Source organism: Nothobranchius furzeri, chromosome 3, assembly GCF_043380555.1.
Source record: "Nothobranchius furzeri strain GRZ-AD chromosome 3, NfurGRZ-RIMD1, whole genome shotgun sequence".
Lineage (NCBI taxonomy): Eukaryota > Metazoa > Chordata > Actinopteri > Cyprinodontiformes > Nothobranchiidae > Nothobranchius > Nothobranchius furzeri.
Genome location: NC_091743.1, coordinates 83888048 through 83905847, shown reverse-complemented (window position 1 = coordinate 83905847; position 17800 = coordinate 83888048). Strand labels below are relative to the sequence as shown.

At 44.7% G+C, this 17800-nt stretch overlaps 1 protein-coding gene across 1 annotated transcript in view; it reads left to right on the top strand.

Moving 5' to 3' along the window:
* ahr1b (aryl hydrocarbon receptor 1b) overlaps positions 1 to 17800 on the top strand; it is a 39018-nt gene that overhangs the window by 16403 nt on the left and 4815 nt on the right. The window contains exons 4-10 of the mRNA XM_015958034.3: positions 232 to 321; positions 2675 to 2798; positions 4089 to 4219; positions 7911 to 8119; positions 8195 to 8304; positions 14856 to 14997; positions 15074 to 16328. Of these exons, the coding sequence (XP_015813520.3) occupies positions 232 to 321; positions 2675 to 2798; positions 4089 to 4219; positions 7911 to 8119; positions 8195 to 8304; positions 14856 to 14997; positions 15074 to 16328 (2061 nt within the window). The remainder of the gene's footprint in view (positions 1 to 231; positions 322 to 2674; positions 2799 to 4088; positions 4220 to 7910; positions 8120 to 8194; positions 8305 to 14855; positions 14998 to 15073; positions 16329 to 17800) is intronic.

Genomic DNA, 17800 nt, shown 5'->3' with positions numbered 1-17800 from the left:
TTAGCTTCATCCTCTGCTGCCTCTTTTCTTCTCACTAAAATCTTCAGTTCCTGCTGGAATTTGATTTGAGCCAAAAACAAAACAGGTTGAGTCAGACGGATTAGTCTGATCCCTCCTGCACGATAAAAACCAAACACCTTACTGGATCTATTTCTGACGTTGTTACACGTTATCGTTGGTGGTCCGATCTTCTTCATCTTCTCCTCTGTTATTTGTGTTTCGTGTCTGCAGGCCCTGAACGGCTTCGTCTTGGTGGTGACGGCTGAAGGAACCATCTTCTTCTGCTCCCACACCATACAGGACTTCCTGGGCTTCCATCAGGTCTGCAGCTTGAGTTTTACAGACTGAGTTCACAGCCAGTGATGGCATCATCTTCATCTGATGGGGGGGTTGGAACAAAAAGCACTTATGGAGCTTTAATCCACTTAGCAGCACAACAGAGCGCTCTAATCTCATTTTAGAGGAGGCTCATGAATTTAGCCTGAGTCTTGGCGTGACACACACACACACACACACACACACACACACACACACACACACACACACACACACACACAGACACACACACACACACACACACACACACACACACACACACACTCACACACACACACACACACACACACACACACACACACACACACACACACACACACACACACACACACACACACACACACACACTTTGCTTCCTGTGCTGAATAGAGGTGTGATCTTCACCTTCCTCCCTCATTTCCCTGTCCACCTGAGGCTCGTCGTCTCATGTTTACCAAGCAAACACCAACATTTAACATAGCTGCAAACCTCTCATGGTACACACAGAATCTGAAGTTACTTTAGGTGGTTCTGATGAGCCCAAACACAAAAAAATATGTTGAATTGATTTTTTTAATCAGATGAAGACTGAATTAGATTATCAGAGCAAAACACTCAATCCAGAACCCGGGAGCTCAGACACAGACTGGCAGAAATGTTTGGAGAGCACTTCTTTTAACACTTGAGCCGGTCTAAATCTCTCGTGTTGACCCAAGTCTGACTCCTCCCCACTGGGAGGGCGGTTCTACTCACATCCAAAGCTGGGTCAGTCTGGTTCTGAGTCTCAGCGGGTCTCTGGCTTCAATTCAGAAATTTGAATCCAAAACTGGTTTGGCTTCACTTCAAGGAACTCCTCGACTGAAACAACCTGCAAACACAGATAAGATGTTCAGATGTCCTTCCCCCCTGACCCGTTAGAGTCCTGTCCACCCTCTGGACCAGGGGAGAGTCCGCCAGCACTTTGATTAGAACAGGTCCGGTATTTCTGTACTTTCTCTAACTGACCATAAAACGTACAGAAATCTGGTTTAATAGAACTTTCAGCTCAAAACAGAAGATTTTTACCGTCTGTTTCCACAGAATGATGTTTAATTTATTTTGTACAACAGAGTTTGATCTGTTTAAAATTCTGTTTTATAATTTATCTATTAAATTATCACCTCCTCAGTGGTCTAGTGGTAGAGTGTGCCCTGGGACTGGGAGATCGAGGTTCAAATCACGGTTGGATCATACCAAAGACTTTAAAAATGGGACCCAATGCCTCCCTGCTTGACACTCAGCTTTAAAGGGATATTCCACCCCTAAGTAAAATTTTGTCTATTTCCATATTCCCCAGAGTTAGATAAGTGAGAAAAAAGCATTTTGTAAACATTTCAGTAATTCTCCGGGTCTGGCAGCAGTCCGTCTGCTTTAGCTTAGCATAAACAATGGAAGTAGTGAATAGCCGGTACTAGCATTTTGTGTGCAAAAGTGATAAATGGTACATGGATATAACTCAGCAGTCGAAAGAGCCACTGGCGGCTGAAAAACGGCAGTGCCATCCATGTTTTGTAAAGAACCAAAAGGAAGTGAATGGGTGGAATATCCCTTTGAGGGGTTGGATTGAGGGTTAAACCACCATGTAGTTCCACAGCTGCAGCTCACCGCTCCCTACGGGGATGGGTCAAATGTGGAGATGTCGTTTCACCAGTGTGTGATGATGACTATGGGACTTTCACTTTAAAAGCAACCCTCTTAGTTCTGAAATCGGATTTTAATCTCCAGTGAGAGTTTATTTTCTTTTATGCTTTATAAGGATCAACTTTAATCCAGAAATGGTGTAAAGTCTGTTTCTGTGAGTTTAAAGGCCACGTTTTAGCTTCTGCTAGCTTCTGATACGATAGGATCTGAAAGTCACACCGTCACCTAACATTCATGGACTCACCCAAGACTCGCGACGGGAACGGCTGTTGTTGGTCCAACGTCCAGGAAACAGCAGAGAGCGTCCCGACTAGCAGAAGCTAACTGACAGCATTAGCAACTCCACCACACAGCAGAACTCTTCCAGACTTGTGTTACTTATGGGGATAAAACATCAACGTTGCAAAGTAAACAGAGTCAGTGGTAGAGTCGCGTTTCTGTTAGCCAATCAGAGAAGAGATGTGAGAAAATAAGACTCCAAATCCTGTCATCTGAAGCTCAGCTCTTGTAGCTCACATACATCCTGAAGCAGTTTTTTCCCCACAAGGAAATAATTTATACTAGAGGCCATACATGTGTTAAAAAAACACAAGTCAAGTTGCTCTTTAAAGGTTTTTAAGCAAAAGATTTAAACGTCTGAGCTTGAAATCAGCTGATGCTGATGTTTTTTTCCTGTCAGACTGATGTGATGCACCAGAGTGTGTTTGAGCTGATCCACACTGAAGACCAGCAGGAGTTCAAAAGGAATCTTCACTGGGCTCTGAATCCTCCTCTCAGCCTGGAACCCCCCACTGATCCTGCAGGTCGGTATCCTGGAGACCCACCTAGTCTGCTTCCACACGGCTTACACGCTTCGTCTGTGACGCGACCCCGCCCCTCCTCCCCTCCCCTCAACATTAAAAATCCACTCTGAAGAGCAAAGAGGTAAACAGAAACTAGAGGTCAGGGAAGGGCAACCACTGATGACCTTTGAGCAAATCCTCCAGAGGTGTGCTCTAAATGTAAACACACACACTTTAGCCCTTTTTTGCAAGACACACCATGCCGGCAAATCGGCGTAATATTACCGCAATGGTATGTCTATAAACGCGCCATGCCGGCATGGCGTTGCGCGAATTTTGCGGCATTCGTTCCTCCTCGCTTGGTAGTAATATCGTCGTATGCGCCTTGGCGCAACAGAGACAGATGTCATGATGACGTGGGGAGATTTATTGAAAATGAAAGTAAACACAGGCAATAAGGTTTGCTTTTTGAACAAAATCAGCTGACATGGCAAACTGGAGCGCCGCAGCGCTCCACGAGCCTCTCTGTTAGAGCTGAAGCTCAGATCACCAGGGACTGCACAGGGACTGATGGGGACAGACACCTTTAGGAGCTGCTTGTTGTCAAAAACGTAGTGATCACGGCTTCAATCGCAATAAAAAGCAAGTTATGTCCAAGATAAACGGAAGTCTGCGGCAGCGCAGAGACCGCCCCCATACCCCCTTTATGCCGCCATCACCTAATCTTTTATAAAATTGCCACGATTACGCCACATTACCGCCACGGTCTGATCTTATAAACGACCTTTATCCTCCCCAGGGAGCCGTGGCAAATCCCGTTTTGCAAACGCTTCGGTCCTGTAAAAACAGCTTTTGAGTTAAAAAGGAGCCAGCAACAGGCTCTCAGATGCTCACGTGGCTTTACTCTCTCGTCGTGTTGAATTAGAGAAGGCTGATCTGCTGACATCTCACACACCAAGGACACAACGCCCGCCTCTGTTCTGGATACAGTTTCATAAAGACCTCTTGTTTTGACAGCCAGGAACCTAAATAAATGTGAATCAAAGCAAACGAAGGGTTTTAAATCATCATCTGATGTCTGATCTATCAGCACCAGGCTGTAAATGATTATCAGACTTTAGCCTAATATCTGTCAATCTGACTGATTTGGAGCCATTTTTGGGTTAGCTAAGTTCGTTAGCTGTGGCGGCCATCTTTTGTGGTAATAAAAATCTGACGTGTGTGTGTGTGTGTGTGTGTGTGTGTGTGTGTGTGTGTGTGTGTGTGTGTGTGTGTGTGTGTGTGTGTGTGTGTGTGTGCCTGTGTGCTCAGCTGAAGAATCAGCCTCCTCCTGCCTGGTGAGCTACAACCCTGACCAGCTTCCTCCTGAAAACTCCTCCTTCCTGGAGAGAGCCTTCGTCTGTCGCTTCCGTTGCCTCTTGGACAATTCCTCTGGCTTCCTGGTGAGGACTTTAGCTTTTATCAGTAAAGAAAGTGACCCTAGCTCACCTTTTAACCATTTAGAGACCTCATGAGAGCGTTTAAAGGCCTGTTTGTGCTGCCGGCTTTGTGGCGTGCCACCTCAGTCCTTCAGAGATCAGAAACCAACGTTTGCTCCTATAATCCGCCTTAAGGGAACCTCGGGGTCGTGGGTAAAAAGGCATTAATCCTCCCACCAACCAGAAGGAACTTGGTTAGTCAGAGCCACTGCTGCTCCAGGTGATGGCTGATGTGTCCAGGAGCTGCTGACAAATCCTTCGTTTCCCATGATTCTCCACAGTTTGAGAAGAATATGAGAACTCTTTAACTGAAAGGAAAAATAACAAATACAGACTTTTTTCTCAGATTTCCAGGTTGGATCTAGTTCATCAGAACCCGACTGAAATATCGAAGTTTTAAAAGCTCTGAAATTCATCTTTACATTTTCTGTGAGACGTTGAAGGAGAACGTTAGTATTTTTAACATGAAAGCAGAGGTGATGTCAGCACAAAGAGCCTCTTGAGATGCTCCAGTTGGACCCAAATGGAGGTCTGGACCCTGTTGGTTTGCGTGAGCAATAAGCCAAGTTTCTGCTCCTGTCTGCATCGGCTGTGGCTTGGTTTTTTATAATCCCTCCTGCTATTCAGGGCTGGAATCCTGATGCCGCAGCTACAGGTCCTTAAACCCACAATGGTCGATTACTCAGGGTTGGGGGGGGGGGGGGGGGGGGGGGGTCACATGAGAGGCCAGGAGGTGAGAAGGTCACTGCAGAGCAACGTTTCTGTCATTTAGACATGCTGGATTCAACAAGTCTAGAGGTATAAAAAGTCAACAACATATATGAGTTCCTAAGTTTGTAAGGATTCTCAGATACCGCTCCTTCACCTAAGGGAGAGGTGACGCTGTAGAAGCCGAGTAGTAGTGTGGATGCTAATGTAAACAGAAAGGAGGGGGTGCTTCGGGCTAACGCCGCAAAGGACTATGGGATTTGTAGTCTTTGCGGGCAAATCGGCTGGCGGGCCAGTTTTAATATAATTGATATTTGTCCTCGCATGCCAAATAAAAAAAGACCGCGGATCAAATTCGGCCTGAGTTTGACACCTGCGAGGTAGATGATGATAATGATGATGACGATGGTGGTGGTGGAGAAGGTGCTGCTGCTGATGATGGTGATGGTGATGATGAAGCAGATGATGATGGTGTTGGTGGTGATGATGATGATGGTGATGATGGTGATGATGATGGTGATGATGATGGTGATGATGGGGATGATGAAGAAAAAGATAATGGTGTTGATGATGGTGCTGCTGCTGCTGCTGATGATGGTGGTGATGACGAATGTGATGATGATGATGATGATGATGATGATGATGATGATAATGATGATGATGACGATGGTGATGATGATGATGATGATGATGATGATGATGATGATGATGATAATGATGATGATGACGATGGTGATGATGATGATGATGATGATGATGATGGTGGTGGTGATGATGGTGATGATAATGAAGTTGATGATGATGATGATGACAATGGTGGTGGTGATGATGGTGATGATAATGAAGTTGATGGTGATGATGATGGTGCTGCTGCTGCTGCTGCTGCTGCTGCTGCTGCTGATGATGATGATGATGATGATGATGGTGGTGGTGGTGGTGATGATAATGAAGTTGATGATGATGATGATGATGATGATGATGGTGGTGGTGGTGGTGATGATAATGAAGTTGATGATGATGATGATGATGATGATGATGGTGTTGGTGATGATGGTGATGATAATGAAGTTGATGGTGATGATGATGGTGCTGCTGCTGCTGCTGCTGATGATGATGACGATGACGATGATGACAATGGTGGTGGTGATAATGGTGATGATGGTGGTGGTGGTGGTGGAGGTGGTGATGATGATGATGATGATCATGATGAGGGCGATGATGATGATGTAGTTGATGGCGAGGACTGTGATGGTTATGGTGATGATGATGATGATGATGATGATGGTGATGACTTTGACTGTGATGGTGATGATGATGATGATGATGATGGTGCTTTCTCTAATGATGATGATGGTGGTGATGATGATGATGATGATGATGATGGTGGTGATGGCGAATGTGATGATGATGTTGATGATGGTGGTGGTGATGATGATGATGATGATGATGGTGGTGATGGCGAATGTGATGATGATGTTGATGATGGTGGTGGTGATGATGATGATGATGGTGATGATGTTGGTGATGATGGGTGGCGGCGGTAGTGTTGATGATGGTGATGATGAAGAAAATGATAATGGTGTTGATGGTGATGATGATGGTGCTGGTGCTGCTGATGATGATGATGGTGGTGATGGCGAATGTGACGATGATGACGATGGTGGTGGTGATGATGATGGTGTTGGTGATGATGGTGATGATAATGAAGTTGATGGTGATGATGATGGTGCTGCTGCTGCTGCTGATGATGATGATGACGATGACGATGATGACAATGGTGGTGGTGATAATGGTGATGATGGTGGTGGTGGTGGTGGAGGTGGTGATGATGATGATGATGATCATGATGAGGGCGATGATGATGATGTAGTTGATGGCGAGGACTGTGATGGTTATGGTGATGATGATGATGATGATGATGGTGATGACTGTGACTGTGATGGTGATGATGATGATGATGATGGTGCTTTCTCTAATGATGATGATGGTGGTGATGATGATGATGATGATGATGATGATGATGGTGGTGGTGATGATGTTGGTGATGATGGGTGGCGGCGGTAGTGTTGATGATGGTGATGATGAAGAAAATGATAATTGTGTTGATGGTGATGATGATGGTGCTGCTGCTGCTGATGATGATGGTGGTGGTGATGGCGAATGTGACGATGATGACGATGGTGGTGGTGATGATGATGATGATGGTGATGATGGTGGTGATGATGGTGATGATGGTGATGATGAAGAAAATGATAATTGTGTTGATGGTGATGATGATGGTGCTGCTGCTGCTGATGATGATGGTGGTGGTGATGGCGAATGTGACGATGATGACGATGGTGGTGGTGATGATGATGATGATGGTGATGATGGTGGTGATGATGGTGGTGGCGGCGGTAGTGTTGATGATGGTGATGATGAAGAAAATGATAATGGTGTTGATGGTGATGATGATGGTGCTGGTGGTGATGGCGAATGTGACGATGATGACGATGGTGGTGGTGATGATGATGATGATGATGATGATGAGGGTGGTGGTGGAGTTGGTGATGGTGATGATGATGATGATGATGATGGTGATGACTGTGATGGTTGTGGTGATGATGGTGCTTTCTCTAATGATGATGGTGATGACTGTAATGGTGATGATGATGATGATGATGACTATGATGATGATGGTGCTTTCTCCGATGATGGTGGTGATAATGGTGAGGATGAAGATAGTGGTGATGATAATGATGAGGATGATGATGATGATGATGATGATGATGATGATTATGATGAGGGTGATGATGATGATGGTGATGACTATGATGGTTGTGGTGATGATTGTGCTTTCTCTAATGATGATGATGGTGATGACTGTAATGGTGATGATGATTATGATGATGATGATGATGATGATGATGATGATGATGATGATGATGAGTCAGGTACTTTCTTACAGCCACTTAGCATCCAGGGCCGTCTGAAGTTCCTGCACGGTCAGAACAGACAACAGAGCGACGATGATGTTCTCATCAGCCCACCACAGCTCGCCCTGTTTGCTGTTGCCATGCCGCTGCAGCCACCGGCTATCTTGGAGATCCGGACCAAGAACATGATCTTCAGAACCAAACACAAGCTGGACTTTACACCGATGGCCTGTGATGCAAAGTATGTAACCCTGATCGGATTTCCCCTCTGTGGTGATGGTTGTAATGACATTTACGGTTGCTTCTGCTTGTGCAGGGGGAAAATAGTTCTGGGTTACACCGAAGCAGAACTCAGAGTCCGGGGCTCGGGGTACCAGTTCATTCATGCAGCCGACATGCTACACTGTGCTGAGAACCACGTACGGAGTAAGTCCCAGCTGCTTTCATTCTGCACTGAGAAAGAGTCTCTTCACACCTGAGGCTGGCTGCTTACAGGTCCAGCCCAGAGCCACTGGGATGAAAACTCTCCTCTGGGATAAAAAAAAAGGTTCTTTAAAACAAACACAGATGCTTTCATTTACATAACAGGCTTCAAATGTTTCTGACTCATTGGATCTAGTTTGGATTATTTCTGCTCCAAATGGATTCAAAGCAGACTTACAGAACCAGAACCATGTTTTAAAACAACATTTAGTTTATAACAGGAGTTAAAGTGATCCCACAGCACCGCGTCCATAACACACACACACACACACACACACACACACACACACACACACACACACACCGTGGCTCTGCTGCTGATGGAGAAAATCTTTCAGTGAGTGTCCTACTTAGCGTTGTCCCAGATGACCCGGTTATTGGTCGCCATGGCAATCGTAATGCCTACACTTCTACTGCCACACACACACACACACACACACACACACACACACACACACACACACACACACACACACACACACACACACACACACACACACACACACTTGTAATCAAGCAAGAAATACGAGTGTATATGTTTAGAAACACACAACATGGATTTACAAACATTGGCTCCTATGCCATAACACACACACACACACACACACACACACACACACACACACACACACACACACACACACACGCACACACACACACACATTCTGTTAGAGTGCACATTAAGCCCAGATAAGTAGATGTTCTGACCTCTGAAACCACAGAAGAAAATATTTTGACAGCATAACTGGTGCAATCTAAATAAAATATTATGAATGTGGATTACTGTAGGAGCTGAACGTATTCGTGTCTGTAATCCCTCAGAACACAAGCCAAAACCAGATTAGGAGGAAGCTAAATAAGCAGACAGATCTGATCATTATCAAAAATGCTCAGTAGATCAGATACTTTGAATGTTTATGGTTAAAATGTATAAACATTTCCTTACATGCTAATTGTTGAATAAGGGATTGAGTACTTATTGCTGTTTTGTGGACTTTAAAAAAGCTTTTGACTGTATCAATAGAGAATTATTGTTATTTAAATGACTATCTTTTGGTATTGATGGAAAATTCTATGATGCTATAAAAGCACTGTATAGAAATTCAACTGCTTGTGTACAAATTAATAATATGAGAACGGACTGGTTTGCAACGCCCTTCGGTGTGAAACAGGGGGATCTACCTTCTCCTTCTTTATTTGCTCTCTATATAAATGATTTGGCCCAGGAAATTAAGCGAATTCAAATGGGTATTCCAGTAGATAACTTAAATTTAAGTATTTTATCATATGCAGATGATATTGTGTTGATGGCTGAAAACCCTGATAATTTGCAGAAAATGATAGATACTATGTACCTCTGGTGTAAAAAATGGTGCCTTGCTATTAATAATAAAAAAAACGCAGGTGATTCACTTTAGAAGGAAGAGGGTTCCTCAGAGTAGTTACACCTTTTATTTTGGTGATGATTCCTTAAAGTTTACCTCATCTTATAAATATTTAGGTTTTGCTTTGGATGAGAATATGATGTTTCAGGAAGGAAAAAAATTACCAGCAGATTCTGCAGGAAGAGCTCTTGGTGGTTTGCTAAGCAAAATGTAATCTTGCCCAGATCTTGGTTTTTCCATTTGTACACAACTTTATGAATCGTTAGTTGACCCAGTTCTATTTTATGCTGCAGGAGTTTGGGGTTCCAAAGAAACATTTGAATGTAATTCTGTTCAACACCAAGCATTAAGATGCTTTCTGGGTGTGCATAAGTTTGCAGCAAAGTTAGCTGTGGAGGGGGGGCACAGGATGGGTTCCATGTATAGTTAAAGGGACTTTTCGGACTTTTGAATTTTTATGCTCACGATTGCCCCCTCAGGCCAAAAGCGTAACGGCAGCTTCAATAGTAGGCTCATGCACGAGGTGCACATGCTGTACGCTCACACTCCTTAACGAATATAACAGCTGAGACAGTCCCGTGTGTGTGTGTGTGTGTGGCCCGGAGGACAGAGGACAGGAGAATGTGCAGCTAATTAATTAAATAACTTGGTTCTGTACCTTTCTCTTCAGCACAGCCGACAAAGGTTTATGATGGGTCAGTCCTCCTGCATGCTCAGATCATTCCCTTCCCTTGCTTGAAAAATTGTTCCAAAATGAAAGTTGAACCCACATCTTTTTTATCTGTGATTTCAATGCCGTTCGGCGAGTCTCAAATAAAAATTTGGGCATCTTACTGTAAAAAATTATACCATTAATGTACCATACCATACCATACCATATTTATTTATAAAGCACCATTTCAAAATAGCATGGCAGCTAACCAAAGTGCTGTACATAAAAAAGCCAAATGCTTGACCAAGAAACACAATAAGAACAGGCAAAATACATAAGAACAAAGCATAAATAGTCGGAGATAAAAATTCCTACTAAAAACAATAAAATAGGAGAACAGTTAACAGCACTATAGAAATAAAATAATGCAATGAATAATAAAACATTTGAAATGGCACAAATAAAACAAAATAAAATACCAGATGGTGTGAGGTGCCAAAAGTGAGCAACTAAATCATAAACATGGAATTAAAAACTCAAATCCGGTGCTAGATTGTCATGAAAAGTGTCTCAGAGGGAAGGCAATGCTAAAGAAGTGCGTTTTCAGGGCCGACTTGAAACTGCTAACAGAGGGAGCCAGACGCACATGGAGGGGCAGAGAGTTCCAGAGTTTTGGGGCTGCATAAGAGAAGGCACGCTCCCCCCGTGATTTGTACCGAACCTTCGGAACAACAAGCAGCAGATGATCTGCTGACCGAAGGGCACGGGTGGGAACATATGGGGTCAGCAGGTCCGTCAGATAGAATGGGGATGGGCAGTACAAAGCCTTGTAAACATATAACAGGACCTGGGAGCCGGCGTAACCCCAGCTTTCCACAGGAGCCGTCAGCAGCACGTTACTGCAGCAGCACGTCATAGCTGCTGATAGGAACCGCTGTGGTCAACAGAACCTTTTCCACTGGAGCCGTCAGCAGCGCGAGTCGGCTGCATCTCAGGAGCAGCATGTCGCGGCCTTTACGCGTCGGTTCTATTTTCTACGCGCGACGCCTCTGAAACGGGTCAAGTTCGACATTTTTGGGGAAGGAAAGACAGGAAATCGGACGCGGAAATGGAGAGAAGCTCCCGAGATTTTCAGAATAAAGAACGTACTGCCTTTCGGTTGCTTTACTTTTAAAAAACGTTACTAAATGCGCGGCCCCGTGAGAAGTTATCACCTAGCTAGCAGTCTCCTTTGTTTTTCAGGTCCGTACTGGCGATTATAAAATGGACAGAACATAAAACACAAACCTTTTGGAGCCATGTTGTAGTTTTCTCCTGCTTGTTGTTGTGTTTACTGACGAAGTCACTCATGTGACTTCGTGCTCGGTCAGTGACAGCTGCTCCCCTGCTGCTTCGCGTCTCGTGGGAAGGGCCAAGCAGCAGTTTACGTGAGCAAGACGTGCTGCTGCAGTAATGTGCTGCTGAGTGATGCGGCGGAGTTGGAAAAAGCAGGACTTGACATTAGCGTTGACTTGTGAAGACATTGGAAGGTCAGAGACCAGTTTCACACCTAGGCTAGTGGCACATGATTTGAGATTGAGTGGGAGAGTTGAGACATCTAAAGCACCAATCATGTTAGTGGGGCTAAAAAGTATGGCATCAGATTTGCTGTAATTTAAACGTAGGCAGTTTTGAGAAAGCCAGGATCTGACCTGGGAGAGGCATTCTGACATCATAGAAAATGAGTGTTGTTGGTTGATTTGAAGGTAGATCTGGCAATCATCTGCATAAAAGTGGTAGTTAACCCTGAGACTTGCTAAAATCTTACCGAGTGGTAGTATGTAAATTGAAAAGAGGAGAGGACCCAGGATGGAGCCCTGTGGTACTCCCCATAGAAGTGGGACACTGGGAGAAGAGCAGTCTCCAACATGAACACTAAAACACCGACCATTAAGGTACGACTTAAACCATTCGAGGGCAGTACCGGTCACACCCACCCAAAATTCAAGTCTGTGAAGTAGGATGGTGAGGTCTACAGTGTCGAATGCTGCAGTCAGGTCGAGTAAGAGTAACAGCACATGGGAGCCAGAGTCAGTCAGAATCAAGATGTCATTGAGTACCCTAATGTGTGCAGATTCTGTGCTGTAATTCCGTCTAAAACCTGACTGAAATGGGTTAAGAAGCCCATTGTCATCTAGGTGAGAAGTAAGCTGCGTGAGAGCCAGTTTCTCAACTACTTTTGAGATGAATGGAAGTTTTGAGATTGGGCGATAACTGGCACAGCCAGACTGGTCAAGGCCTGGTTTCTTCAATAGCGGCTGAACAACTGCATTTTTAAAAGCAGCTGGAAACACACCAGAGGAGAAGCTGGAATTGACAATATCCAAAACAGCAGGGGCCACCGCTGGAAGGACATCGCGCAGCAGTCTTGGAGGAAGGCTGTCCTCTGGAGAGCCTGAGGGCTTCATAGCCAAGATTAGATCAACCAGGGAAGAGAGTGTCACATGCGCAAAGCAAGAGAATGAGGGTGGACAATGAGGTTCCACACAGGTAACCCAGCCTGAGTAAGAGAAACCGGATCTAATATCCTGGATTTTATGCAGGAAAAAGTTTTGAAACTCGTTGCAAAGAGCCCCTGTAGAGGGAGAAGAGTTGGGAGATTCTCTAAGGGATAGTACAGAGGTGAGGACACTGTACAGTTTCTTCTGGTCATTTTTATGCCTAGTGATTATATTTGCAAAATATCTGTTTCTAGCTGTGCGGACAGCTTTCTGATAGCGGGTCAAAGAATCCTTGAATAATTGGTAGGAGATTTGCAGCTTGTCCTTCCGCCACCGGCGTTCGCAGACCCTACATTGGCGTCTTAGGGCACAAGTCTCCTCATTGAGCCAAGGGTCTGCCACAGTTTTTTTTATACCTGGATTTTAGAGGAGCGACTGCATTTAAAACAGTTTAACAGGTAGAGTTGAAAGAGGTCAGCAGCTCCTCAACTTCTACACAGGTGGAATCAGGTTGGGAAGTGGATAGAGTCGCAGCTAGGCTAGATACTAATAGATTGGTGGTGAAAGGGGAAATTATTCAAATCAAATCAAATCGCTTTTATTGTCACGTCACATGTGCAGGTACACTGGTACAGTACATGTGAGTGAAATTCTTGTATGCGAGCTTCACAGCAACAGTTGTGCAAAATACAATAACGTAAAAACAAGCAAAATATAAAAATGGCTGATCTAAGTAATAATATATATAGTATTTAAGGTATATACATTCCTAAATGTGTGTGTTAAGCATTTTATTTTTTATTTTTCCACGTGTGTGCATGTGAGTGTGCGTACATACATATTTAACAAATGAATAAAGTAAACAATAAAATAAGAGATATAAAATATACAGAGGTTGGTATGTGCAAACTTGCAAGGTGTTGATTATGTTGCCTAGTGAATGGAGGTGTCAAGCCACAGATATTAAAAATAATAGGAGAATGATCAGAGATACATGAAGAGTCAACAATCAGATCAGAGATACAGATCCCAAATGACAAAACCAAGTCTGAAATGTGCGATCCTGAATGGGTGGGTGACTTGACCTGTTGCTGGAGACCAAAACAATCTAAAATTTCTAAAAAGCCACCAACAAGAGGTTTGTCAGGGCAGCAAACATGTATATTAAAATCACCATATTTTGGAAGAAAGTCTGTTAAAAGATCAGAAAATTCCGATAAAAGTTTATGGCACCCTTTATGGTGTATGACATCAATCAATCATGTAGGTAGCTTCCTGCACAGCCTCAGTTCAGCAAAACAGGGTTTGGGGAGTTTTAGGACCACAGCGACACACTCAGACTAGCCGTTAGCTCATCAGAACTGAAGGATGTAAATGATTTCTCTTAATGGAGGCTGTTACTGCTGATGGCTCAGACTCTAAATGCACACACACACACACACACACACACACACACATGCGTGATGTGTTTTTGCAGCAGCAGCAACTTCGGTCAAACTAACACACATCGCTGGCTAAACATGGTCACTGATCACGATTACTGAGCATTAAATTCAGCTAAGAAAGTGTCACAACTCCTACTGGACATAAAGCAAACTGTTATTGTTCAAAACCTCTATGAGAAGCATGTCAGGGTTAGCGTTAGCATTAGCATCAGGGTGGTAGGCTTGAATCACACTCTGCAGGTTTAACCCTGTAGTCAGATTCAAAAGCACCAATTCCAAAAGAAAATAATGAGCTAAAAGATAAAGTTTCATCCTCCAGAATTAATGTCTGACTTTTTTGCTTTATTGGTGAAAATGAAGAGAGATTAAAACTAATGAACAGACACAAATGTTCCTGTTTGGTCAGTGGAGCTGTTGGAGACACATCCATCAGGATTTATAGCATGTAGCCTCATTCTGAGCATCACGCATGACTAAACACGCTCACATGTCAGCAGCAGAGCCTCCAACGAGTCGTCTGATCTGGTTTCAGTGATAAAGACGGGCGAGAGCGGCCTGACCGTCTTCAGACTGCTTACCAAGGAGAACCGCTGGAAGTGGGTCCAGGCCAACGCCCGACTCGTCTACAAGAACAGCAAACCGGACTACATCATCGCCACCCAGAGGCCTTTGGCGTGAGTGTTTCTGCATCCTTCCTCTGCAGCTTGTTTGAGTTTGACCTGATTTATCTGATCGATAGTCTGTTCACAGGGAGGAGGAGGGAGGGGAACACCTGAGGAAAAGATCTATGCACCTTCCCTTCACCTTCACCACCGGAGAGGCTCTTCTCTACCAGACTGGATACCCGCTGCACGGCTTCCCAGATTCCTTTCAGGGAAAAGCCAAAGGCAGCAAATCCAAGAAGGGCAAAGCGGACAGGAGCTCTGCAGATGAGCTGAACCCAAGTTCTCTTCTGGGAGCGCTGATGAGCCAGGATGAATCTGTATACGTCTGTCATCCGGATGTGGAACCCAAGATTTCCCTCCACAGCAGCAGGACTAGTGAGCCTGACGGCCTGCTGAGCAGCACCAGCTGGAGTATCGGGTCCAGCAGGGAGGCAGGGACCTGCAGTGCTGAAACGCTGAGTTTTGACCCTCTTCTGTCCACTCTGGACTCCCTGTCTCTGGCTGAAGAAGAAATGTGTTCCAACAGCGAGCTCTTCAGCGCTCTGGAGAATCTGGGCCTGAATGCTGATGATCTGGAGCTTCTGCTGCTGGATGAGCGGATGATCCAGGTGGAGCTGGACCCCACCCACGTCCCCTCACTCAGCGACATGCTCACCAACAACGAAATCCTCTCTTACGTCCACGACTCTCTGCAGAGCGAGACGGAGGAGCCGGGCCATCCATCAAACCCTGACCCGGGCCAGAACCTCTCACAGCAGCCGGGTTCTGTGCCCCTGGTCCCCTCCAGCACCAGACAGCCCATCATCCAGCTGTCACAGCAGATGCAGCAGCACATCCAGTCTGCCTCACTTCCTGGAGCAGTCGGTACCGACGATCTGGGCGGTTTATCTGTCAGTGACTGGGTGGACCAGGATCATCCCACGTCTCATCAGCCCCCACCCACACACTCGCAGCTTAATGGTGAACATCTGGATCAGGACCCACACCTGCAGTCCCAGTGGCAGATGCAGGGAAATGAGGAGAGCCTGTCAGCTTGCCACAGTCAGCTGACATCAAACGGGTCATACCTCCAGAACCAGCTCATGGCCTTCCCAGCCAACCTGGAGGTGGGACACGTGGATTACAGCCTGTCCAGCTTGCTGTTGAACGGTATGACGGGTACCACAGTACCTCCACAGCCACCGCTGGGTCACTATAAACAGATCGCTCCATCCTGTTTGCCCAACGGGTCCACTCAGAACTCCTCCCCAGAGCTAGAACAGCTTCTGTCACTGTCGCAGCCGCAGGACGGGCTGACACCATTAACCTACAGCCTGTTGGACCCGACGGCAGACGCCAAGGTGAGACACACTAAATAATAAATCTGTATGTTAGTCTGCTCTATGTGGTCCGTGCTTGATTGTATAGAGAACCAAAACCAACAGAAATGTTAATGCTGATGCTAGAAGCTCATTAGGATCCCTGTTGTTCTCTCAGTACCTGAGAGCTCCAAACTGGGCGGAGCCTTCTCACCTGTTTAACCTCAGAGATTATTTTATAGAGATGGGAATAACGTAGTTAGTATTTTCATTAACGTGAAAACAGATGAATGACTTAATCATTATGACTCTGCTTCCATTACTGTTGCAGTGTTAACGTTAGTGTTCCTGATCATTTCTTTAGTACCACTGTAACACGGACGTCATGGCCGCTCAGGTGTTACAGCTTACTGTGCGTCTTTACCACCCAGCTTCAGCACTTCTGGGTTTGGGTCTGACCTAAGTTAGCAAACTTAAAACATCAGTCAGATCAGTGCCTGTTCTAGTGTCACTGTTAAGGTGTTAAGGATTTTCATTTGTAGGTATGCTGTAACTAGATTATAGGTAGAAATGCAATAATATTTAGACTGTTAAGTAGCGATGGGTACCGAATTCGGTACTTTTTAAGGTACCGACCGAATTCCATAGTACCGACTGATCACCGATTCATGTCATTTGAAACGGTGCCTCGTTTCGGTACCCGTCCTTCATAACGAAAACTTGCCTAGACAGCTGCAAGGGTGTTATGTTGTCGGTCGCTGCGAGCAAGTTGTAAACAGAGCAGCATGGTAGAAAGAACACACGCTAAAGCTTGGGTCCACTTCACTAAATGTGATGGGTAACTGAGTGATGATGAAACCAGCGACAACGATCTAAGTGAGACATCCTCATCTTAATCTGCTCCGGTAGGTAAATAAAATGTTTAAGATAACGTTAGCTTGATTTGTTAGCTTCCGTTTCGCTAATGGTGCGTTCGCTTTCTCCTCGGAACTCCGAATTTCTGACTAGAAGAACATGAATGCGCTCTAAAGTTTGGCTTCACTTTACTAAATGCGACAGGTGATTGGGTGAAGATGAAACCAGCAACAACGATCTAAGTGTGAGGCATCATCGTTTTAATCTGCTCCAGCAGCTAAATAAACTGTTTAAGATAGCGTTAGCTTGATATGTTAGCTTCCATTGCCACCATTGTTATCAGCTAATGGTGCGTTCGCTTTCTCCTCGGAGATTCTAACTTCCCAGTAGGAAAAATCAAATGAAAAAGGACGGTAAAAGGAATGAAGATACACAGTAAATTTAGTTCACAGTAAAGATGTTTGCTTCAGTTTAATTATCAGCTTATAAAACTACAAGGACGATGTTAAAATACAAACAGTTGTATGTTATTTATTGTGATATTTATCAAATATGGTTATATATTGAGAAAATATATATTTAATTATAAAAGTGTATTTAAATATTAAACACTCAAAAGTATCGAAAATTGGTACCGTTAAGTACCGGTATTGATGCCT